Raw genomic sequence first — 27,217 nt, 5'->3', positions numbered from 1 at the left:
ATTCCCATTCAGTGAAGAGTTCATTATAGGATTCAGCTTGTTGGGGATGGGTGTGTGGGTTGGTTTGGGGGGTAAACGTGTGGGTGGGAAGGGAAACGTTTGGGTGCGTGGGTGGGGGGGGGGGGGGGGGGGGGAAGGGAAACGTTTGGGGGAATACGTCCATTTGACATTGGCCAGCTTTTTGGAGCGTTATACACTTCATGCATCAAGCATCTGCTTGGGGGGGGGGGGGGGGGGGGAGGAGACAGACAGCACGCTCACTGATACTACACACAATGTGCGTGTGGCTAGCAGTAATTCCTCACCAAATAATACAGCTATCATTTGGAAGGGTTTATATCTATAGGAGGTTGGTAGCCAGAATGTTCTGGCCGATCAGTGTAAAATGCTGCAGAGATTGTTTCAGAATGACAGAATGATATGGTAGAGAATTATATTGACAATAACAACTGTTGTGGGAAAATTTGTGTTATATTGTCTGGGCATTACTTTACTCTGGTAGATATGTCATCTCAACACACTCTGAACATAGGGGACAGATGAGAGAGTTATTTTTGCAAGTCGATATTCTGGCTGCTATTAGTTTATTTATCAACTGTCATTTTTTATTTGTAATTCACTGTTGCTACTTGAGTAAGTCCAATAGAGCCATGACAGCAGCGGTGGCAGCCAGAAGCACTTGAATTGTGTATGGGAATAATGCCACTAGACAGAGAACAACAAGAAAATGGTTTTCTCATTTTAAGGAGGATTGTTTATACATTAATGACTCTCCATTTTCAGGAAGACTTTTGGGTTGAAGATCATTAGAACACATTAAGACACAGTGATCCACATCAGTGTACTCAAGAACTGGCAAATATTATAGAGCTGATCATTCCACCACTGTGTAGCATTTGCATGCAATGGGGAAGGTTCAAAAATCTGGTGTATGGGGTACCGCATGCTCAAAGCCAAAATCACAAAAATTAATGGGTGACTACATGAGAAACTTCTAGTTGTTATCAACTGGCTTGTGAACAACACTGGCAATTCCTTTCTAAAAATCATTACTGATGATGAGAAATGGTCTCTCTAAGATAGCATAACGAAAAGAAAGGAATAGTTGAGATCAAACAAAGCAGAAATTCCCCATACAAAAGACCTGAGTGCATCCAAAAAAGAGAATATTATGCAACTGGTGGGGACAGCGACAGTGTGGTGTACTACGTATTGCTTCCTGGAGGTGTAACCATAACTGCTGACAATTATTGCCAACAACTGAAACATCTTGCAGATATAATCCAGGAACAATTACCAGGATGACTGCATGAAGTGATGCTACTCCACAATAATGCCCACCTGCATTCTGCCAGACTGACAAATACTATACAGGAGTGGGTTGGGAAGTCATTCTGCACTGACCTTAGTCACCTGATCTTGCACCCACAAATTTTCACCTTTTCCATTCTCTACTGAACAAGCTTCAAGGAACTTGTTTTGTGTATGAAAGTAGGCTCCGAACATGGTGCAACAAGTTTTTCACTTTAAATTCATGTGATTTCTATTGACTCAAAATCAAAAAGTTATCCGAGTATTGGCAGTAATGGAAAGAAGCAGACAGCTTCAGTGGACATAGGAGTGAGAAGTGATAGCAGATGGAGGCAGCCAGTATTAACCCAATGTTGCTGGGTCAGAATTAAATAGCTGCTAGGATCTGTTGATTATAGGATCAGATGTGGGTTTGAGTAAGCAGACAGAACAGTGATAGACAATCACTGCCTCTGTGCAAGGATTTGATTTTAAGCATGGAGGTACCTCATCCTGTAAGGTCAATTTGTACTAAACATTTGGTATAAACTTCAATGTTAATTAATCGTTTCTATCATTTATTTTACTTGTCATCCACCTATTTCCTTAACTTTTATCAGGGCATTCACATCAGACAATCAAGTCTCCCTCTTAATTTGTCAACTGAATGAATTCTCTGTAGCACAAAGACCAGTTGCTCAATCCCTGTCAAAACTGATGAACACGCGATCTAGTGTCCAGTTGCTCAATCCCTGTCAAAACTGATGCTTGGGACATGACAATGCCAGTGTGATTGAATTTAGATGTAGGGCCATAGGTTACAGTTTTGAACAGAATGCATATCTCAGGAATGGAGGTGGACTTTGATGAGGGATCTGATACTGAACTGGAGCTGCAATTTGTGTGTTCGGATATAATTATATGAGTGACTGAAATTGGAGATGTGAGCTAAGTTATGCAGGCATTTTGGTAAATGAAATATTTTGAGGATTACACTTTGAGCTGAACAGTCACAGTTATCTGAAGTTACAATCCTCAGAATAAATTTATTGCTCAAGTAAATGTGAAGACAAACAGTAATCTTTTTCAAATTAAAATATTTGAGTATAGGGCTGTAGTCCATTGTGGGATTGGAGTTACAAGAGTAGAGTTGATCATAAAAATTGAGCAAATGAAATAACAAAAGCAAGATGTTCTATAAATAAATATAATGCTTTGGCACGTGAGGAAGGGCTTATACTCATTCCTTGCTATGTACATTTGTTTATATTAGCTCATAGTGGTAACTGTTGTAATGAAGAGCAAGAGGAGGGAATCAAACTTTGAACACTCAGTAGATATTGGTGTACTGAGAAAAAATATTATAATGGTTGAATAATATGACCCCAATGTTGAATAACATGACATCCTATTTTTGTCTCTCTTCCTCCCCATTCCTCAAAAGCCTTGTCCTCAATTAATCTGGAGTTTGAGTGCTTTGTCTTTACACCCCCCCCCCCCCCCCACCAATTTCACAACCATCTTGTTTCTTCTTTCTTGCCCTGGAGAATTGCCTGTGGTTCCAAAAGCTAGGGGTTTTGTTTGTACTAATAGCTGCAGTTCATAAAGGCATGAAGGCAAGAGTACTGACCAGCCCATCTGGAACAGTAATTTGTTCAGTATTGTCAACAGACCAATCATGTATGTTCCAAAAAATTGTAAAGGGTAAATACAATAGTAAATGAAATAAGATAAAAATTAATTTAAATATGATTTGAGAGAGAGGAAATTTCTTACACGATATATTCTTCAACCACAGCACATCCAACACAGCACATACACCAACTGGTAACTTAGGGACAACAAAATTCAGTATTAAGCATAGAAGACCAAAGGAATGATATAAACATTTAATGTGTTGTCAGTGATTAGTCATTAGGGATGCAGCACATATTTAGATTTGGTAAAGCTTTTTTTTTTTTTTAAGAAACAATATTGCTTTAAATGATATGGGGGAGCCACAAGAAATCTAAAGCTGGGTGGACAGGCACAGATCTAATCCCTGTGCCACCTTGCTCAACAACACAACAAAAATTAAGCAGTAAACAATCTATGGAAGCACAATTGTGGAATTAAGTATACACTGAGTGGCAAGGAGGAGGGGAAGGGGGGGTGGGGGGGGGGGGAAGACAGGAAAATTTTAGTGCAGCACTGATTTCTACGTCAGCGGAGAAATTCACTAACACTATTGTACAGGGAGGACAGAAATGCTGCTGTAGCTCCTTTAAAATAATATTCTAGCATCTCTTGCAGAGCAAGCAAAAACCTACCCACTTTAAAGAATCAGAAAAGGTTCAAGAAACAACAATCAGTTTTTCACATGTGATATATCTGGAATAACAGTGACAGGTAAACAGATTTTGTCTTCCCAGGCTTCCAAAAAGTACACAACACTGTCACTCTGTATAATCATATTTTTATTAGTCAACAGTTGTATCTTCACATATACAGGATGAATCACCTAAAACTTGCACCACAAATACTGCAGAAATAGGATAGAATGGCTAACAAAATGAGCCCCTTTACTATCAGTCCAATCAATGATTGTAATAACACACAGAAATTGTATTTCTTTGCAAACATATGCTTTTTAAATGGAACAATGTCTATTGACAGTAACAGACCAGAAGTAGGGAAATTAGAATGTCAGTGGTGTTTGTTGCAGGATTCTAGTGCAAGTTGTTTACAGGATATCATATTCTGAAACCCTTCTCACACTGACACTTGGTACGATACTTGTGGTCACACACATTGAAGATCAACATAAGTGCATACCCATGTTAAGTGGATTCTGGCCAGTAACAAGACAATTGATCATCACAGGTAGTGTTCAAATGACCACTGGCAGTGGCGATAAACACTTCCAGTCTGGTATGGGAATGACTGCTGCACACGTGCTAGCATTTTAGTGGAGATGTCTGAGCAGTTTGCAGTAATACATCATTTTTTATAATCTCATCAAGTGTAGATGGTGAGTCCTTGAGTCAGTTTCTTTCAACTGTCCCCACAGAGAAAAATCTACAGGCCTCAAATCCAGGGAATGGGTCAGCCAAGGGACATGTCCTCTGTGTTTAATCCAACGATTTGGAAATAAAACATGGAGACACACTGTAGTACTTTGTCAACTACGGGCTGAACAGCCATCATGTTGGTACCACAGGTTCCTTCTAGTCTGCAGAGGAGCATCTTCTAGCATCCGTGGTAGATGGCATGTAAGGAGGTTGAGATACTTGTGCATGTTCAGTGCTCCATCTATGAAATTGGGCCTATTAGCTGATAGTTCACTATCCCACACCACATGTTTACACTCCATAGACACCGACATTCCAGCTTACAAAGCCAATGGGGATTGTCAACAGACCAATAGTGCATATTTCAGTGGTTTACCTGGCCATGTTTGGTAAATGTGGCTCAATTCACTACACAAGATATATTACACATCTGGGGTATCCTGTCTTAATGTCCATGTAAAAAAGTTAACACAGTTCTCATAATAGTTTCCATGCAGCTCTTGGTGGAGACAGATGTGATTGGAATGGAACCTATGTTGGCGGAGAATGTGTAGGACACATGCCTGACTTGTCACTGTCTCATGTAGTTGTGCACACAGAAGCTAAAATGGGAATCACCTGTAACAGCAGTAAGAATATCAATTTCCCTCTCTTCCATAGTCACTTGTTTCCTTCTGTAACTTTGTGTAGATGTTACACTACCATTTTCATGTAACTACTTGAAGAGGTTGAAGATGGTTGATGTTTATTGGGATATCTTGTGGCCTACACTGTACAAGAATGAATTGCATTCTTTCTACACTCTCCATACACCATGAGCATGTCAGATTTTTCTGCATTGGTAAATACTATCACCCACCCAGTCCCTACCGCTGGGACTGTCAGATGCTAACTGACTAGCAAGTCACAATTTGGTCAAGGAACACACAAGCACACTGTAAGCAAACATAACAGCATCATACCTAGTAACTACGCAGGCTGAATGGCACAAACAAGTGTTGGTGTGGAAATGTTTCAAAATACAATAACCTGTGATCGACTTACACTAGAGTCTGACAATGAACAATACTGACATTCTAATTTACTCTACTTTTAGTTTGTTGATGTAAATAGGTAACGTTACAATTGAAGAAACGTGTGTTTGCATTAAAATACACTTCTAAGTATTATTACAATCTGTTTACTGAATAAGATTAGCCCCTAACTACCAATCCATTATGTGAAAACTGTATGTCAATAGCACTTTTCATTTCCACAATATTTGTGGTACAAGTTTTAGCCGATTCACCCCTTGTGTGATGGGCTCTAAGAGGTCTGACAAATAAAATCCAGCATCTTATACTACATGTTTAACAGAAAGTAAGTTACATCAACTACACTCTAAGAATGTGTACATTGATGGGCCAAAAAATTATGACCACTGCCCATCGCAGTGTTGGATGGAGCCTGGTGATGTGGGTATGTTATTCAGTAACAGAAGTATGTAAGCCGAGCAGACACAGATTGGAGATCAGCTTAGCAGTGATACGAGCTGAAAATTGGGAAATACATTGAGATAAGTGACTTTGACAAAGCGCAGATTGTTGTTATGCACAGACTGTGAATGAGTATATCTAAAACGGTGGAGCTGGATGAATGTTCATGTACTACTGTCATTAGCATCTACGGAAAGGGGTAGGGGAATAGTGAAACTACCTTTGGGCATTAAATGGTCAGACGTATATGAATCCTCAAACAATATGGGGGTCAGAGGCCTGTCTGCTCTTTAAAGTAGGATATACGGTGATTTGTGGCATCTCTGCTGAAAGAGCACAATGCTGGTGAACACACAAGTTTTCCAGAGCACGCCATTTATCCTACATTGTTGAACATGGAGCTCCACAGCAGATCATCCCCTGTGTGTTGACATGCAGACCCAACGACATCATCAATTACAATTGCAGTGGGATCAGTATTCGACCATTAATCAATGGAAACATGTTGGCTTTTGGGGTGAATAACATTTCTGCTACATTAGGTTGAGGGTCATCTCCACAAACGCCGTCATCAAGGTGAATGGCAGCTCGAAATGTGCAACACACCACGGATGTAGGCTGGTGGGAGCAGTATTATGGTATGGGAGACATTCTCCTACACTTGAAGGGTAATTGAAGACACACTGTGTGGTGTATTTTTCCCTCTTCTCCTGCTGATGTATACTTTGTAGGGTTTTCGGTGGTCTTATACCAGCACTAGTGGGAAGTCGTGCCCCATGCTGATATAACTGGGCAATGTTTTGCTGACCCTAATACACTGCCAGCTGAAAGTAGTATACCTCTATCCTCTCTTCTCAGAGTAGTAGTTTGGTGGTCTGGATCCTTCCATGCCACCTCCCTCTTGATCCAACTGCGGTGAAGATTCCTGAAATGCTTTCGCAAGTTCTCTCTACTGCACTACTAAATAAATAGCCACACTTCTCACAAACAAGGGTAAATTTTGCCCACCATTTTCACTATTTCTTTTAACACAACAAACAATTGCTACATTAATACCACTCTCGAGTACATCCAAAAAAGTCCGTACATGCATACTTTAGGACCTGAGATAGCAAACCAGATAAACAACTACTGCTGTTCAATTGTTCATTACGCCCTTGTTGGTGTGTGTGTGTGTGTTTACTCCATGGCTCTCTGATTTAGGCAGTTGCTGGGATCTTTGCAAATACCCCGAAACACAACAACTGGCTGCTGTGAACCACCTAAATCCCTTGATGCTTGTTGTCTTCCCAGATGCACTGTCATCTTTCAGCAGTATAACTGTACAACTCTCTGAGCCAGGACGATACTACAGTGGTTTGAAGAGCATTATAGTGAACTCGCATTGATGTGTTTGACCAAATTCACCTAAAGTAAATACTATGGAGTCCATCTGGGTTGCTATTGGGTGCCATCACTGCTTACACAAAATCAGTGACCCTATATTTACCTGAATTACATGTGCTGTGCCAAAACATTTAATGCTACACCCTACCAACAAACTGTCAGATCCCTGATATGCAGAATCAGTCATGTATTTCATTCCAAAGATGGACAAACAAGGTATTAAACAGATGATCATTATGTTTTGGCTCATCAGTGTAATTTAATCTGGCTATTTTGTTCTGGTCTGTATGATTCGAAATGCTTACAAATTTCATTTATTAGTATTTAACTATCAAGATAACTTCATGAAAGCTGATGACTGTCTGAACATTCAAGGGTAGTACGTGTTTAAAAAAGTTTTAACATAGTTTAAGCCATTTGGTCACAAGCCGTAATAGTTACATATGTAAGATTAAGATCATAGTGACCACAACATTTGTGTGATAACTCACATAAAATATTTTCTGGTTAACTGTTGTATTTTATAGTAGTAATAACTGACTTACTCTCAACATTCAACAAATCAACAAATCAACAAAGGCACAGTGGTTACAACAATGGGCTTGTCATTAGCACTTAACTGTTTGAATTATCCATTTCTGTTCAGTTGGAATCGATAGACTAAATTCTCTACCATTTGTGATCAGTCTGAATTGTGACATCATAGTGATTATCAATTCTTCCACCTCAACGTCAGCGAATGATGTAAACACCACAACAGATGAAGGACAACTTTCAGAGTTCGAACATCATGTCAGTAATGCCTCTCAAAGTGAGTGTTATGATGACAGTGATGACTGTCCAAAGCCTGTTCGAAATAGTGTAGACTTCTATTTCTAAAAACGGGAACATAAAATGGCAGTCGCAGCCACCAGCACAACACAGCTGCCCATCTGCTTTGAATGTCATCAACAGTATCCCACGAGTTACCAGGTATGCACGCAGTAGAATAAGTTAAGTAAAAAGTTCATCTGAAGTAGTATTCTGTACAGTGCTTCAGAATGATTTAACAGGGTTGTACAATATGAGAGGGGAATGAGTTTATGGACAAACCTTGATTCTGTTTTTCATGCATAGTTAAGGCTTATTTCTTACAGGTGTATGCCGCTCATATGGTCAATGTACAAAAAGTCTGTGGGGTAACGATACTGGCTGGAACATATTTCAAGTAACCATTTCCCTTGAAACATTATGTAAAATATCGCATGTTTTGTGGTTTGATAAGAAATATACACGAGAGGAAACACGATGTACTGATAAACTTGCCACAGCTTCTTGTATTTGGGAGAATTTGTTAGAAGTCCTTCCTAAAGTGTATAATCCTGGAGATGTCACAGTCAATGAGCTGTTAGTACCATTCAGAGGATGCTATCGATTCAAGCAGTACATCCCAAGCAAACTGTCAAAACATGGGATCAAAATATTAACTGTGTATGACAGCAAATCTTCATATGCACTGAAAGCCCAAATTTCTAGAAGAAAGGAGAGGAGTGGAGAGGAGAGGAGAGGAGCAGCACGAGGGAAAAAAGTAATAAGGGAATGAGAGTAGTTGCTGATCTTGCCTCTGATTTGCAAGATCAGAATGTAACATTTGACAACTATTCTACGTCATACCATTTGGGACAGCTGCTCCTGAAAAGGAAAGTTAATAGGTTAGGAACAATACAGAAAAGTGAGAGCATCCACAAAAATATGACCCACAAGGAGGCTCATAGCCCTTCATTTTACTTCACAAATGTCACTATGGTAGTCTGTTATATTCCAAGAGAAATAAGAATGTTGTATTTATGAGCACTATCCACCATGATGGGGAAATCTGTGATGGGTGTGATGTGAAGCTGAAAGTGATTTAGATTATAATCAACCTATCACAGACACACTATCAGCTAACAGGTAAATATACATTCAAATGGAAAACCAACAGGGGGCTCATGATGGTTTTCTACAATATTCTTGATGTTTGCAATTAGTATGTGTTGTGGACTTTGTTCACAAATTGGAAAGCACAGGGTGTATATTCTGGAGAAATGGGGGGGGGGGGGGGGGGGGGGGGGGGGAAGTAATTTACCAGATTTCCCTGTTAAAGACACACTTTTTCATTTTAAGTGAAGTATACTTTCCCTTGGAGTTGCAAAACTTATCAATCCTTTAAATGTTACAGATTTTATACATGGATGAAGAATTTCCCAGCACTTTGGGAAACAAAACCCAGCAAAAACGACGCATTTTAGTAAGATCTTTTATGTGCAGCTACATGTATATTAAAGTATAAATATGAATTCCACAAAATATAGTATGGTAGCTCCCAAAGCACTAAAATTAAGATTGTGTAGCACAATGTGCTTTTGTTAGCCAATTGTTGTTCGTGCCACATGATGTCAGCCAATAAAAGCAGATATTCAGAGCATAGGATATGTGATGTGGCCAGCCAATACCAAAATCATGATTAACAATGTGTGGAAAATTATGGTTGAAAATCATGAGTTATTTAGGAATAAAGGAGACAAAATCATCAAAAGGCAGAAGCACTGCATTGTCGATAGGCACACAAACCAAAGGTACGGAACTTGGCTAGCTTTTGGACTACACTTACTTTTACTAGCTGTAGGAAAAACGTATGCACATGCATAGCCCCATGCCTAGTCTTCATCTTAGAGCCTTTGAAACATTTTGCTGTCAGCAGACACTTGTGTGTGCACCGTATTTTGTTGTTGAAAATGGTGCATTTTCTGTGCAACTTAAGTTTTACTTTGGTGCTGCTCTCTGTTTTGCTTTATTGCTGCAGTATTACTCTGCAGAAGCTGGATAATGTAAAATTCTTTGTTAGAGTGTCAGGTCTTACCAGTCAAAACTACAAAAATTTAACTGAAAACTACAATCATGAAAAATTCCTGGGTTTTCTCCCAGATTAAAAAATTCTGGCATTTTTCCCAGGATGTATACCCCCTGAGTGCAAGAAAATTGTGTAGAGGAAGAATATTTTCAGATGAACATGGAAGACACTGGTAGCAGAGCACTTTGCATCACGGAAGCATTTTCCAAGAATGGTCAGGAGCATCAGCATCCAAGAGCGTGGAGGAGTGGCAGGTGGGCCCAAATCAGCAGGAACATGAAACCCTACTAAATGTGCACACTAAGTTCTGTCCTTCAAGCAATGACAATAAAATAAATATCTGTGGAAAGTGCATTAAACATGTATGCAAAACACATCACCTACTTGTGCCCAAACAGCAGGGAGTAAGAAGGAAAGAACGTGCTATGAATAGACAGACAGATGTTTATAATAATAATAATCTTTTATCTTGGGAATATAACTGACTACCATAGTGACATTTGTGAAGTAAAATGAAGGTCTATGAGCCTCCTTGTGGGTCATATTTTTGTGGAAGCTCTCACTAAGTTACCCTATGTGCATAGTAAAATAATATATTTTCTCCAGTGAAGCTCTGTGTTATTATTATTATTATTATTATTATTATTATTATTATATTTTGTTATTATTATTATTAACAACATAGTTTAATATAACAAGAATGTCGATGGCTTCCAATTGTAAGAAAAATTGTGCGTGCGAGTAGCTTTCCTGCAGCATTTTATTATGTCTGGTGATACTGAACTAAACAGTACATTTGTATAGTAAAAGAGAACTGAACAGCAGCATTAACTGTTAATGTTGGTAGTATACAGCTCTTTCTGACCATTTGCCAGCAATACTGTTCTCTTTAGGGGAAAGCATTGTCACTGAATGATCATAAGGTTATACAGAACGGCTTAGTATTTGCAATTTGAGCATTAAAAAGACAGTTCTCCCTAAATATGGATGTATGCAAGGTAAAGCCCATAAAAAAGAGAAAGAACTCTGGTATTGCATTACACGATCAGTGGTTACTTTAGGAGGTTGTCACCTTGTTCAGCAGTGTTACATAGTTATGTAAAATAAACTTAACATGAGGAATTAGTAGTAAGAGTTCTGTGGTAGTGCAATGCATCTGTAAAGAAAGAGAATCTCATACAAGATTTTTGTGTGATCAAATCTGAGATAAATGCTCCAGCATTTGGAGTCTTATCAATTAGGTGGATATTAGACTGGGAACAAATTTAGATAGCTGCTGTTGGAATTTTACCAAGTCAGTAAACCTCATACAGAACTTTAACAAAAATCGCAGGTAACTGAAATTTTAAACTTTAGAAAAAAAGAGACTATTTCCTTGCAAAAGGCAATTGGATAAATCTAGAGAAGCAGTTTTGGAAGAAGACTGTGAAACCATTTTCTAGCTTCCAGCAGTGTTCTTGTACGAAAGAGCCACAAGAATATTGTAAGCAAGATTGAAGAGTGTAAATCTGCATAAAATATAAATTTTCCCCTTGCAAATCTTATAGGACACAAAATCACAAATATAAATAGAATACACCTTCTGCCATGCACACTACAGTGGCTTGGGTAGATTAAGCAAATGGTACCAGAGGAATTAAATCTGCAGTACATTGATGTAATACTTAGAGACAAATTTCCTTTATGATTTTTAGAAGCCATACTTTCATAACAAATCTTCAAAGGAACAGCAAAACCACTGTAACAGTTTCTTCATATGAAGACAGATAGCAAATCTAAATACAATTATTGTGAATTACCTGTGTATGGTTGTGTGGAGTGACAAGGAACTGTGCTGCTTACTTCATTTTCTGGGGATGTAGGTGTTGGTGCTGCTGCTGCTGCTGATAAACTTCCAGCATATGGGTCAATATGAACTGGCAATGGTAAGCAGCTCTGTCGAAACCACTGAAACGAGCAGTCACTACTACATTTGCACAGTTTTAGTTCAGGTTCATGTTGGTTATAATATTAGTAATTTAAAAACAGCTATATATTCTATTTCCTTTGATATTGCACTGAAAGAAAGTGCAAGTCATTTACACTTTATTCTACTTTTCAAAATTGGCTTACCTAGACAAAACCACAGTTATTCTGAATAACAATTATATTAATTCAGTGGTTATATAGCACCAAAGCTTCAGCCTTTTATTGGTTTCACATAGTTTTGCTCAGCTAAAATTTCATTTTAGTGTATGTGTAATTTGAAGAGGGGGCAGCTGAAATTTTTCTTGCTCACGTTTTCTTTTTTCTTTTTTTTTTTTTAATTTTTGTTAAGAACTGACTGATTATATTACTGCAATACTTACATCACACCCAAGGTTGTAGTAGAATCTCAGGGTCTGGATATCTGATAAAAGAAAAGAATTTTGTAGGTTTCTTTATTCTGTGGTCAACATACACAACATTTTCCATGCATAATAATTACTTACCATGAAGAGGTAAATCACTACCATCAGGCAAAACAGACTTCTGAGCTACCATATTCAATGCCTGAACTAAATTTCCCGACAATCCCTTTGCTGCAGGACCCGAAACGGTTGTGCGAACACAATCTTCAGTTCCTTCCGATACACGTGGTGGTAAGTGACTGACAAATTGAACACTAGGGCTTAAAACATAGACAGGGTTTGCCTTGAGGCAGGAACTGCCAGGACAACAACTGCATGCAATTTGGTTAGGAGAAACTACAGTCTGAGACACTGTTTCACTTGCCGACACATTCACTTCATTAGTAAGAATGACTGGAGGCTTTGTTGGTGTTGTTGAATCTGGTTCTGGTGGAGGAGATTCTGCAGTATTTAAGCACCTTTCTTGAGCAATAGTGCAGTCTGGATTGTATCCGCCAGCTGATGTAGCTGGTACTACTATCTGCGTACTAGGAACATGCCGAGCTGAACAAAAATCTTGTGTTCTTGGTGACTCTTGACCCACAACAGGAAGTTGTGCAAGGTTACCATTAGTTTGAAAATTCTGAAAGAAAATGAATATACAAGAAAAGGGTAAACAATAGCTTACAGCAATTATTTTAATACAGTTATGTAGAAATTATTTTCGACAAGCAATTTCAAACACATTTACGTATTCATAATAGCACAAACATCAATGACAGGTAATAATATATTAGTGACGAGCAATATTCAGTTTGAAATAACAGTGTATCATGTTTGCTTTTTACAAATTCAAAATCTTATCATGCAGGTTTCATACACTACAGAATTTATATTACAGGCACTTCTGGACTACTTCTGAAATATATTTCATATTTCTCAGCCAATTATGGGCAAAAACAATTATTCATAATATCAAGGTAGTTTGGTAGGGAACATTGTAAGCAGTGATTTCCCATAATTCTCATAGTGGTTTACAATGTGTTTTGTGAATATTACATTACATTACATTAAATAGGTAAGGGCTTTTTGTCTTTCAAAAATTCAAATTTTGATAGTCAAAACTACTTACTATACTATGTGAAGGATTGCAGTTAGCAACTTGATAATTGCTATAATTTATTTGACACTGGGACGTCAGTAGTTGATCGCCATTGCACCTGAAACAAACCTTAATATTACTGAGGATAAATTTTCATATACGTATAACAAAAAATTATTTGCAGATATTTCCATTTTAGTTTTAGTACTGTGTAAGTTAGCTACTGAAGCTTTTTGTAAACTATTTGTGTTCATCAGTCCAGTATTTGCATGAAACCACCTCAAACTAAAGCACCCACTGCAGTATCCAAAACAATCTGCGACTTAATCACTGGTTTCATGTTCATCTATTTGTTGTTGTAATGGAGAGTGAGCTTCTTGTCCCCAAGTCTGACAAGGCTGCTTATGTATAACACTGACTACACATTGCTGTGCCAGGCTTTAATGTTACATACATATTACTGGAAAAAATAAGTTTTATTACACTTTTACTGTTGCCCAGATATCCGTGGAAATAATTACAAATACTAAACTTCCAAATGACTAACATCTTAAATTAATAACTGTGCTACAAAGAAGATATTTAAATTTATGTTAGGAGATTGTTGCAACATTGCATACTAACTCCTCATAGATTGTCCATATGACAATCATTTAACCCTTTTTGTGCCAAATAAGAGGGTGGGTTAGAAAGTAAGGTCTTCTGTGTCACAAATTTAATGATGAACATGAAACGGCAGAATTAGTACAGATTACAGCCTGAATGTCCTCTACACGACGCTATCATTCAACACCTTCATCATGCATTTGTACACATTTGTGCCATTGTTGAACAAATTATGTTTGCTATTATATGTTCATTAGCAAATTTTATGACGATGCAGGAGACAGTAATGTTAGATCCACCACAGTACTATCAAATTATTCCGAAAAATCACTCTTTGAACTGGAGCCACTCAAGATCTTAAGAATACAATGTTTTATAGCAAGCTCTGGGAATGCTATAAAAAGAAAAGAAAATAAAGAATGGTGAGATCACATTTAGAGACTGTACCCTCATAAAGAATTGTCCACCATATGATTAACCCCCCCCCCCCAAAAAAAACTAATAAAACCATAAAGCTAATCTCCCCAATGAATAATGGTCAAAGTTAAGACCAATAAGGTAACCACCAGTGCAATATTTCGGCACAACTAACGACTCTGGCAAAGTACAGCACAGTTGGGAAAATCTCAAGCTGAGGTCAAGCTTCAGAAAGTCACACCAACTAGAAACATTTGTATCTACTGCCCCCATACCATGTCTTCCAAGTAGAATTTATTCTCTTTATCTCAAATACAATTCTGTCCAATTACCTGTTTTAGTTCATTTGATAAGCATTTAAATTCTAATTAATTTTCTTATTTCATCCAAACATTCAAATCTTGTTTTCAAATTGATTAGAAGTTTGTAACTTTCTCTTCCTATATTCTAGGGTTAGTGAAGTGACCGAAATGTTCCTCTGTAACCCACTTTGTAAATCACCACAGTCTCTAACAGTCAAATGAAATACTTTTTTCCTTGTGTTCAGCTTACCGCCACCTAATACCTTCCAAAGGACAACATTTTCAACACAGTGGGTAGCGCACTCTGGACTCTCATTCAGGAGGAAAACAGTTCAAACCCACATCCTGCCATTCAGATCTAGGTTTACTGTGATTTCCTTAAATCGTTCCAGGCAGTTGTAGGGTTGGTCCTTTGAAAGGGCATGACCGAATTCCTTCCCCATGCTCGACATGATCTGAGCTTGTGCTTTATCTCTAATGACCTCTATGTCAATGGGATGTTATGCCTAATACACTCCTGGAAATTGAAATAAGAACACCGTGAATTCATTGTCCCAGGAAGGGGAAACTTTATTGACACATTCCTGAGGTCAGATACATCACATGATCACACTGACAGAACCACAGGCACATAGACACAGGCAACAGAGCATGCACAATGTCGGCACTAGTACAGTGTATATCCACCTTTCGCAGCAATGCAGGCTGCTATTCTCCCATGGAGACGATCGTAGAGATGCTGGACGTAGTCCTGTGGAACGGCTTGCCATGCCATTTCCACCTAGCGCCTCAGTTGGACCAGCGTTCGTGATGGACGTGCAGACTGCGTGAGACGACGCTTCATCCAGTCCCAAACATGCTCAATGGGGGACAGATCCGGAGATCTTGCTGGCCAGGGTAGTTGACTTACACCTTCTAGAGCACGTTGGGTGGCACGGGATACATGCGGACGTGCATTGTCCTGTTGGAACAGCAAGTTCCCTTGCCGATCTAGGAATGGTAGAACGATGGGTTCGATGACGGTTTGGATGTACCGTGCACTATTCAGTGTCCCCTCGACGATCACCAGAGGTGTACGGCCAGTGTAGGAGATCGCTCCCCACACCATGATGCCGGGTGTTGGCCCTGTGTGCCGCGGTCGTATGCAGTCCTCATTGTGGCGCTCACCTGCACGGCGCCAAACACGCATACGACCATCATTGGCACCAAGGCAGAAGCGACTCTCATCGCTGAAGACGACACGTCTCCATTCGTCCCTCCATTCACGCCTGTCGCGACACCACTGGAGGCGGGCTGCACGATGTTGGGGCATGAGTGGAAGACGGCCTAACAGTGTGCGAGACCGTAGCATAGCTTCATGTCGACGGTTGCGAATGGTCCTCGCCGATACCCCAGGAGCAACAGTGTCCCTAATTTGCTGTGAAGTGGCGGTGCGGTCCCCTACGGCACTTCGTTAGATCCTACGGTCTTGGCGTGCATCCGTGCGTCGCTGCGGTCTGGTCCCAGGTCGACGGGCACGTGCACCTTCCGCCGACCACTGGCGACAACATCGATTTACTGTGGAGACCTCACGCCCCACGTGTTGTGCAATTCGGCGGTACGTCCACCCGGCCTCCCGCATGCCCACTATATGCCCTCGCTCAAAGTCCGTCAACTGCACATTTGGTTCACGTCCACGCTGTCGCGGCATGGTACCAGTGTTAAAGACTGCGATGGAGCTCCGTATGCCACGGCAAACTGGCTGACACTGACGGCGGCAGTGCACAAATGCTGCGCAGGTAGCGCCATTCGACGGCCAACACGGCGGTTCCTGGTGTGTCCGCTGTGCCGTGCATGTGATCATTGCTTGTACAGCCCTCTCGCAGTGTCCGGAGCAAGTATGGTGGGTCTGACACACCGGTGTCAATGTGTTCTTTTTTCCATTTCCAGGAGTGTATTTCCTCTTATCATTTTCAACTTTGACAATAAAAAAAAGTCATAAATGCTTATACAACCCAGGGAATTCTTAAAATTTGACACTTTTTTTATGCACAAAATATTTCACTTTGTTGGAATGGATTAATGGGTTTAAGGGGTTAAACCACTAGGTCCATCCATCCTGGAAGTGTCAAATCAAAATAATTCCTCTCAAAGAAATGAAATAGACAGCTATAACATCCATTATTGGGGGTGCTGGCTGCTCGGAAAGTCACTGCAAATTAGGAAAAACCTCTTTGAGAGGACGCAAACATACGGAGAACTCTCATAATAGCTGCCAATTCTGTAATAAAAATATTAAATGTCTGTGGTAGGGAGTGTTGCTTGACGATTCATCAGTATAAATAATTTCCGGACTAATTCACTGGTCACTGCAAAAACAGTTGCCAAAGACTAAATGTCTCTGTTACATATTTTAACCTAGAAGAGAGATCTAGGTGGAGTTGTGGAAAGGGATCCTCCAAGAGGGTGTTCGTGAGAGAGGGTTCAGAGGTCACATGTACTTCAGATAGGATGTATTTTAGATGGGCTGATGTCAGAACCCCAGACTAATGGAATGTTTGTGATGGCAATGCCCTTTTACCTGGAAAGAGAATATAGTGATTTGCATGGTCTTTGAGGCTATGTACATGGGCAGCATCATTAAGTAATAGTTGGAGCTGATTAATCCGTGAAGGAGTTATCCCTACCTCTATCAGGCTACAAACAGGGACGATCCAGAAATACACTGGAACCTTGATAATCTGATCCCACAGTGAGGTACTCTATCTTAAAGGTGTGGCACCAATGGAGCTGCTGATCCATATACCACGCTACACAACACTCAAAATGGAATGGTATGAGAACTTTATAAAGTATCAAAAGGGTGGACTGATTGGTGCTCCAAGATATGGCTGATGAGGCAGCATAGATAATTAAGTTTTGGCTGCCACTTCTGTTTCAGCTGGGCTGGCATATTGAGGTAGTCATGTTATCTTAGCATCAAAAACTAATCATAGGGTGTAGTATGTTTCTACTGCCTGAAGCAATTCGTTATGCAAATAAAGATCCAGGTATGCAAGGACATTTCACTGATGGCAGAAGTGCATTCCACCTGTTTTGGAACTAGTGTATTGCAAGCTCTGGTAAAAGCCCAAGATTGGTGTTACCTTATGACATCTTACTATATTTGGCATCCTGTGAAGCATTTGAAGAACTGTAATAAATGCAAAAGTCTTAAGCCTACAGGGAAGCAGACACTGTAAGAAAGGGCTACATTGAGAATGGAGCCTCGCGATTCTCATTTTTGCTATATGTGGGAAAGATTGTAACACACACTTATTTGAACACAGAAGACCCAACAAAAGAAAAAATTCTGGATAGAGACTAGGAAGGTGCCCATGTCGAGCAGTAAGAATATGATGCCACCACACACTGTCATAGGCTTTTCACAGGTTTGGTGTGGGATATAGATCTTCGTGGGAAGTGAAGGCTGTCCTGGTAGCAGATTCCAGGCAAATTATGTGCTTGTTGGTAGAGTAGCCTTTACAAAATCACACTAAAATTTGAATAAGAGTATCTTTGTCTAAAGCAATCATGGGTCAAAAGGTTGTTTTGAAAACCACAGTACTTCACTAGGAATGGTCCTGCAGAAGGTGGTATATCATTGCCTTTCTCCAACCTTTGAACTGACTTACCCAGCCATTTATACGGGATCCTACAGTTTTAAGTGGATTGCAAACCAAGGTGCAATCAGCCTGGTCATGTTAGTCAAAATTTTAGGATACATTAGAGTGGGACATGTAAGCAAACTAGATACTAAGAATGATAATGTCAGTGCTGGTTACCACAGGCACAGGGAACATGGTCACAGGTTAGAGCTCACACCCCAGTGTTAAACGAGAGGGAATACGCAGTACTGCTGTGCTCTCAGTATATGAGAGTACAGGATACCACTATGTGGCAGATTCCGATTACTGTTTAACCAGCTATGAGTTGAGAGAGAGAGAGAGAGAGAGAGAGAGAGAGAGTAAGCGGCACAGATGGGTGTAGTACTCATTTGTTCAGTTTGACACCGATGAAATTCCAAATAGGAGGGAAAATCTTACAGACTTGTGAAGTACTTCTTCTACTTGGAAATAGCTATGACAAACTTGGACTGGACTTTTAGTGTAAGCGTCATGCCAAAATTTAACTGGAATGGGGCATAGTAGAGCTGTACAACACATCGTTCCGTTTTGGTTTCACTGATGGAAAAACTGGAATGCTAAACTGCATGCATTATTCCCTAGATCAACTCGCAGGATAAAATACTGAAAGGTACAGGAAAGAGTCTGCATAGATGTAAGAGCAGATTTGCCAGTCAATACTTTGTGTATAGCTGGCAGAATATGAGTTCGACAGGGCACAGTGTTTCGTATGCCATAGTTTACCCCATGTGCGGCAGGCTGACAAAAGCCAGGTAGTGTCTACCAGTGTGGATAATTTTGGATGCATGGAAGTGAAGCTGTCACAATGTGCACTGATAGCCAACCTACAGGTGCAGGAGGAAGAAGAGTTGGATAGAGGTTTCAGTATAAAATGCTGTCTGCTGGGACGGTCTGCTGATTCAATTATAGCAAGGAAAAAGTGTCACATTTGCAAGGAAGTGAGAGGGTATAGATTGATATATTGTTAGTGGAATACACAGTTGTTTAACCTTGCCAGACCACTGCCAGCTATGCCAACAATGCATTGTAGGATTCCCACTGGAAATGGACCATCAGTGTATGGAAAACCATACCCAATTCCACACCAACAACAACTGGTGATGGAGGAATTTACTAATAATAGAAAAGAGCACCAGCCTGTATGCGGTGCCAGTGGTAACTCTACCAAAAACAGCTCAGATGAAAATGACAGATTCCGTTATGACTATCAACATAAAATAAAGGTGTGTTCATAGGTGCATACCCAATGCCAAACATCACAGAAACTTTATCATCAAGGAGTTGTGAAGTGGGAACCATCAATTGGTGGTAGCATTGGAGGGTCAACCGAAGTATGCATTTACAGTTCCATCTGATCATTACCAATACAGCAAGATCCCATTCAGACTGAAGAATGTTTGGCCCGTTAGCTGGGGTGCTATGAATCCTGAAACCAAAGCAATGTATGGTATACTTCATGACATTACACTATTTTCCAAGGACATCCAAAAGCAAGTGGGACATCTTTATTCAGTTACAAGTGGCACAATTGACACTTAGTTTAAAAAGTGTCATTTTGTGTTCAATGAAGTTTGCTATTTAAGCCAAGTTATTAGTCAGGCTGGTGTGCAAACATACCCCTGGCTCATACAAGCTGCGCCTGAATTTGCGGCATCTAATATGGTTATGCTACAATTTCCTACACCTGCTACGGAAAGAGATGGAGCAGACAACCTGATAGCCTATGCTTCCAGGCAACTAAATAAGGCAGAAAATAACTACCCAACCACAGAAAAGGAGCTGCTTAGTCCGATTTATGGTACCAAGTACTTCTGTTGTCACTTATATGCCAAGAGTATCAAAGTTATCAAATGGCCGATGAACTATGAAAATCCAACTAGCCATTTGATTTGCATGCTCAGTTCTGTGCTGAAGATGGAGTTTTGTAGAAACAAAGTATGGATGATGTATAGTTGTTGCCTGTGAGTTTACACGGTGAAGTCTTGAGACAATCCTACAATTCTACCTAAGCAGGTTGACAAACTACCGATTGATACACCACAGAACATTATGGAAAACGCTCAAATAGGACTTGGATCAATATGTGAAAAACTAACCTGTGTGCAAAGAGCTGAGCTTAATCATGATCAATTTCATTGTAGACATTATCAGAGATAAACAAACCATTCCATATGATTGGTATGGATATTCTTGGGTTCTTGACACATACACCAGCAGGGAATTGATGCGTTTTGACTATAATTGATCACTGATGGCGATATGGATTTGTGATTGCTGTGCCACATCAGTGAACAGGTATGGTAGCTCAGATAATAGTTAACCACTGGATCTTTAAGTTTGGGCCATTGGAGACATGATAAACAATCAAAGAACGAACTTTATGTACAAGCTGATGAAACTTTTATATTGACTTTTACAGATTCTGATGTAGTTGTTGAGTGCACTGAATCTGCAAGCAAATGAGAGGATGTAGTGAGTGCACAGTACCATAGGAAAAATGTTATGTGCATAGGCACCATACTGACTGGAATGTTCTACAACCATATGTGGTAGCAGACTAACTCAAACGTGCCAAAGTATGGAATTATCACTGAATGTGGCAATTCATGGAGAGAAAATCACTTCACACCAAACTGAATAAACCACACCATGGTGAAGATGTGTCAGCTGTATGTAATTTCAGTAAAAGACTTCAAGGGATTTGGCACTAGGTCATTATAAAATAAGACCTAGAGAAGCAAGAATGTGCACAAAAGATGTGACAAAGCTGTCCAATTACTGTGACAGGCAGTAGGTAGTGGTGATCAACCCTTCAGTTCTGAAAGGAAAGCTAAATAAATTCATCACACAATACAAGGGGCTTTATCAGGCGATCAAAGATACATATTTGGTCAATATAAAGTTACATCTCCCTACTCTTATCACTTTGGTGTATTGCACATGTATTGAAAGCAGTATACTGGAAGTTATTGGAGGGTCCAAAATTGGGCTTTCCTTATGGCATTCTGTAGTTGGCATTACATGACACATTTGAAGACCTGTAATAAATGCAAAGCTCTTAAACCCACAGGAAAGATGACACTCAGAATGGAGACTTGTTAGAAGCTATGGGATGGCAGGGACCCTTAAGGTACGTCCTTTGGGTAGTGGTGTACTCTTCACCCAGCAATTTGATGCGATATAGGCTAACCATGAATGGACATTACAGACAGACTTCGCTGCCTCGGCAGTGAAATATGAAAAACACCAACTGGATGACATTTCTGAGAAGTTGCAGCTCTTTATTTAGAACAAATCAGTGTTAAACGACACTCTCTAAGATTTTAACTATTACACACCCGACATAACTGGCAACACAAGAGGATGGCTTCTTGCCATGGTATTACCATAAGGGTAATTCTGATATCATCCAGGATGGAACCAGTTACAGATTCGGGTACAAATATTGATTACATACATACAGAGGGTGTGTCAGTTCAAGTGCTGTCATCCACTCTTACTTGGTAGTATAGAGTGCTCTGAAGAAGTTTGTATTATTGAGGGCACATGACTAAGTCCAGCACACTACTTCCTATCCTTTAACTGCTACAGTTTTAGGCCAAGCAAGTAATATTATACCACATAAAGCTGATACAATCGATGCGAGGGTTTTGAGAGCGCAATCTGTTTTGCACAGAAAAACCCAGGTGTAAGTGTCCTTGGGATGTGATGTGTAAAATAAAATACTTCCACAGGGGTTAGGCTCAAACTGACTCCTCTCACTGGCATGCCCGGTAATCATCATCTGCTCATGTAACCACCTTGGCACTTAATACCAGAACGCCCAGCTTGGAAGTGTCCACTGGAATGCCCAGTAGAGGTGAAGTGACCACTAAGGTTTTTACAAAATGTAATAATATTTCGTATTTATTGTCTTTAATGCCGCTTTTATTATTTTTTCTTGTATAATAATTAAGTGGGCAAATTTTTATTTGAACGTGCTAAATTTTATTTTTATGTTATGCCATACAAAAATATGTGAAACTGCATTAATGGTACATAATATTAGTTACATTTTCAGTTTCCACTTTTACATCGCCCAACAATAGGTATTAAATTTTATCATTATAAAATTGCTTAGCTATTCATTAATTATCCTTTTACCTTGTAACAAATGTGTGTTTTACTATACACAGCTATATGGAGAACTCCACTGGGTGTTCTAGTGTTAAGAAACAAGCAACGGTTAGAGTTACAAGAATGAGGTCAAGGTCTAATAATCAATGGCATCAGTCACGGTAAGTCCCACTTTTTTTGTTACCTGCCACCATTAACAGAACCATATCCTCTAATATCACATATTTGCATTGCTATCTACCCAAATTAATTTCAAAATTCTTCCTGGAGAAAACCTGAGCCACATGAATGCTAGGTGCGCTACCAAATGATGGGGAAATCATATACAACCATATTAAGTGACCTGGAAGGGTGGGGGGCACAACAACACATCCTGTGAATGCTAGAGTCAAGGATTCCAAAGCAAATATAACACTACAACACTCAATAAAAAAGCGCTGTGGGAATATTGAGGACAATAGGTTGAAACTGTAATAGGCTGCTTTAGTGCAAACCTGACAAATAAGAAAAATGGGGATGATAATGAAGATATATTTGTCTGAATTGCTTTGGATAGCCAGATAGTTTATTCCCGAGTTACCATTACAAGCAACAGTGTACAATTTTATTTACATTGTAATCTTCAAAAATCACTTCCCTTTGCTTTAATGATTTAAAACATGCAATTATCTTAGAAATTCTTCACATGGTTTTATTTCTTGCACCAATGATCAAAGCCAATCTTCAGACTAATTAATCAGAATCATAATTTTTCTTTCTGTTGTCTCATGGGTCCTTTTGTTCATTCATATTAACAGTAATATTAGGAGTTTTTCTGTAACTAAGAAGCATAAAACTTCATCCAGTATAAACTGTTTATTACTTGGTTCAGAAGTTATCTTCAGCAGAACACACTCAATTCAATATTTTTGATACCCGATATTAAGCTTCAAACGTGCTGACGTTAATTTGGTGCTTTATTTTACGATTGTTTTACCAATGCACAACTCAACTTCCCTCTCATCTACTATATACTGTGGAAATAAAAACAGTTAAATTCGATTAAATACAAATTTAGCTAGCACACTGTGTAGACCAATCTGAGCTAGTTATTTGTTTATATGCACTATGTATGACTACTTGTCGTCCTCGTCCTCGTCGTCGTCAGACTGAAGACTTGTTTGCTGCGGCTCTCTGTGCATATTTTTTTTTTTTTTTTTTTTTTAGATAAGTGGTGAAAAGTGATTTGCAATAATCAAATTATAAAAGTTATGCAAGAAAAAAACAATGTGGTGCTGCATAAAGTAAGGGATTTAGAAACACAAGTAGACCACTTTGAACAAGCTGTAGTGGAAAATTCGAGTTATGATGCATGTGAATGTTGTATCATCTGTAGCCAGTACCACGTAGGGAGCATTATTCTGCTATAAAAAGTTGGCAATAGTGGTTATGTAGGTTACTGTGAGAGGCACCCACAAGCGACTGTTTTCTCCAACAACAAGCTGCCTGAGGGACTCGCCCCTTCATATTGGCACAGCCACTGCCATACGCCACACCAATAGAAGGCCACTGCAAGGAACCTTTTCTCCCCTCAGTTCAGATACCAGTGTGAGTCTCCAGAGTCTTCAGTCATTGGTCTATGTCTGAAGTCTGCTTATCTGATATAGAGTAAAAGTGTAGCAGGCTTGGTCCTCTTTTTGTTATCAGACAGTGATTAAGTTCAAACAGGACTTTCAAATTGTTAACAAAACAACCTTATCCCCTTCAAAATACTCTCAATTACAACTAATGCCTCTGACCTACTGCTACTTTCATGTTCAAAACTTTTTTTCAGTCATCTTTAGAAATAGCTGTCATTCCTCCTCCTCCTCTCCCCCCCCCCCCCCCCCCCCCATTTTTTCCCCTTGACTTCATCAATGCTGTTAAATCGGTGTCTTTTCATGCTCCTTTTTACGTGTGGAAATAAGAAAAAGGGGCATGGAGACATGTCACGTGAGGAAGGTGCATGGGGCAGGGGAACCATGCCATTTTTAGCCAAAAACGGTCTAACAGAGGTGGCTGCGTGTGCAGATGCATTGAAGTGGTGGTAGAACCAGTCACCTGTCTGCCACAAATAGGGTTTTCTTTGACCAACACTGTTGTGCAACCTTCTTAAAACTTTCAAATAAAAGGTTTGCTTGATGGTCTGCTACAGGGGACCAAACATCAACAATGTGGGCAGTTGATGGATGTCCTGAATGAGGTTTGTCATCAACTGACATGTCACCATCACACACGCACACACACACACGAGTTTTTCCCATAGCATCATCTTGGTAAGCTGTCTTCAACATTAAAACTGTTTTAGCAGCATTTTTTTTACTGAGCAGAAAACAAAATTTCACAGCTGCACGTTGTTCACTTAAACTTGCCATCATAAAAAAGGAAACAAGAACAAATCAGTGCTACCAAAAACAATCACTGCAGATGAACAGAACAAGCCAGGTTGACAACACAGGCAGCACTGAACTGGCAATGAGTTGTGCTATACATGCCTAGTGGCAGAAATGCTTATTATACAAGCTCTGCCCATGGCAATGTTATTCCTTCTTTATATCCCTTGTACCTGTACATACCCCACACTACTATCAGGATTTATATCCAAACATTTAGTGGAAGTTAAGTATACAATTATATTAAACTTTTACCAATGTACAGGGTGGGGAGGAGGGGAGGGGGCAGATATGATTTGTTAGTCCTAAATTAACTACTAGCAAAGAAACTACCCAGTAAATTACAACTCTCAATAAATTTGAAGTGGAAAATAATGTGTGTGCTAAACCTGACTGAACATTCATTGAATATTGGAAAACATAAGTTGTAGTGCATTGGTAGCAAATAATTAACAAGACAAAGCTGATCATCATATGCAATAATCAAGGAAGAATTGTAGCAAATTACTACAGAACAAGATAAGTAAAGAGTTCACAGCTTGGTGTATTATAAAATCTGAAGCACAATTTTGTTTTTTAAGGTTGGAATCAGTTTTTAATTGATTCAATACCTCTTAGACATGATGCCAGTTACCCGAATGGAAATTAACACACCTTTTGTGAATAATGCACTACATATCGCATTATCAAGTCTCATGGACCTTCTCACAGCTTCAGCTGGTCACTGGCTTCCCCTCATACCTGTCAAACTTTTCACAGCCTCTCTCACAAAGATATTATATTTGTGGTATAATCAAATTTATTTTATCAGCCACTTCTTCTCGCCAGGCTTGAGGAGGAAAAGTTTTGCTGACAACATCTAGGAAACAGTTTAGAAATGTTTTGAATTCTCCCCCCCCCCCCCCCCCATTTCTATTAAAATACTAAATAGAAGAAGTTAACTATGCTGTGATATTAAGTCATTACTTAATATGAACCTATTGGTTACTAAACAAGATTTCTGAAGGTGTACAACAAGAACCACAAGGCAACATGAAAGGTCAGCAACTTTCCACACAATTGTGTGCATGCTGCTTGCATAGGCAGGTATCAAGAGTCAGATACCAACGCTTATAGATATTTTAACGTTATAGATGTAATTATTTATGTACTTTTGTACTGAATGCAAGACGGAATGGGTTTAAGTGTAGACTTTAAACAAGTATACCCATGACAGGAGGAAACATAGGGGGAGAAAAAAAGGAAAGACTTAACAACTAATTTGATTAATATTTAAACTATTTACTGAAATTAAAGGTTTTAGCTAATTGCCATAAAGTATTTATTACACCAGTTAACATCAATTACATGAATTATGAATGAAAACACACAACACTAGTATAATATTGCACAGTATTTTGGTTTTTGGCTGTTATGCCATGATCAGATATGAAGATAAATATGTGGTGCAGTCAAATTTTTGTAGGATCAAAGATTTTAGACTAGTGTAGCTATAGTGAATCTGGATTTCCAAAGGTGAAAATAGCTAAAGATTGATTTAAGAATAAATAAAGACATTACTTCAGTGAAAATGTAAGATTATTGAACTAAGGTAAAATATACGACACATTAACTGATGAACTATACAACAAATTATCACAATTGTTCTTGGAAGAAAATAAACTGAATGATAAACTTTTGTGACACGTTTCAAGGGAGTGGTAGAACAAGGTAAGATTATCTTTATCTGGTCCTAAATTACAAATACATAACATATACTAGTGACAGTAAGCAGGTAAGAGAAGCAGCTGTGATAGTATAATTTCTCTTGCCTTCTAACTGAAAAAGGAGTAAGTGGAGCATATGAGTAAGACGGGAAATTTACAACATGGCCCAGATGGTATTATACAGACAGCACCGGCAAGTAAGGGAACTGCACCTGATCATTTAGCACTAAGCTTGACAAATGGTCATATTGCACCCCAGCATGAACACTGGCAGCTCAAAAACACAAAACATGAGAAAAATCAACATAAAGAATTAATTCCATTAAAACTTATAGCTAAAAGGGATAAGAATCCTTTAAATTTCTAGGAAGTATAGTTGTCAGTAAATTTCATTATATTTTATGTGCATGTTGGATCACTTCACACATAATTTTCATAACTAAATAAAAT

The 27,217-nt window shown here is 39.2% G+C and overlaps 1 protein-coding gene across 1 annotated transcript in view; it reads right to left on the bottom strand.

Moving 5' to 3' along the window:
* The window catches only part of LOC126320654 (uncharacterized), a gene marked incomplete at its 5' end in the record, with an annotated part of 57,732 nt that overhangs the window by 9,853 nt on the left and 20,662 nt on the right, over positions 1–27,217 (bottom strand). Inside the window, 4 exon segments of the mRNA XM_049994083.1 lie at positions 11,873–12,020; positions 12,422–12,462; positions 12,545–13,085; positions 13,575–13,662. Of these exon segments, the coding sequence (XP_049850040.1) occupies positions 11,873–12,020; positions 12,422–12,462; positions 12,545–13,085; positions 13,575–13,662 (818 nt within the window).

The sequence above is a fragment of the Schistocerca gregaria genome, unplaced genomic scaffold (assembly GCF_023897955.1).
Source record: "Schistocerca gregaria isolate iqSchGreg1 unplaced genomic scaffold, iqSchGreg1.2 ptg000737l, whole genome shotgun sequence".
Lineage (NCBI taxonomy): Eukaryota > Metazoa > Arthropoda > Insecta > Orthoptera > Acrididae > Schistocerca > Schistocerca gregaria.
The sequence above is the reverse complement of the archived record's forward strand: the minus strand, read 5'-3'. Positions and strand labels throughout refer to the sequence as shown.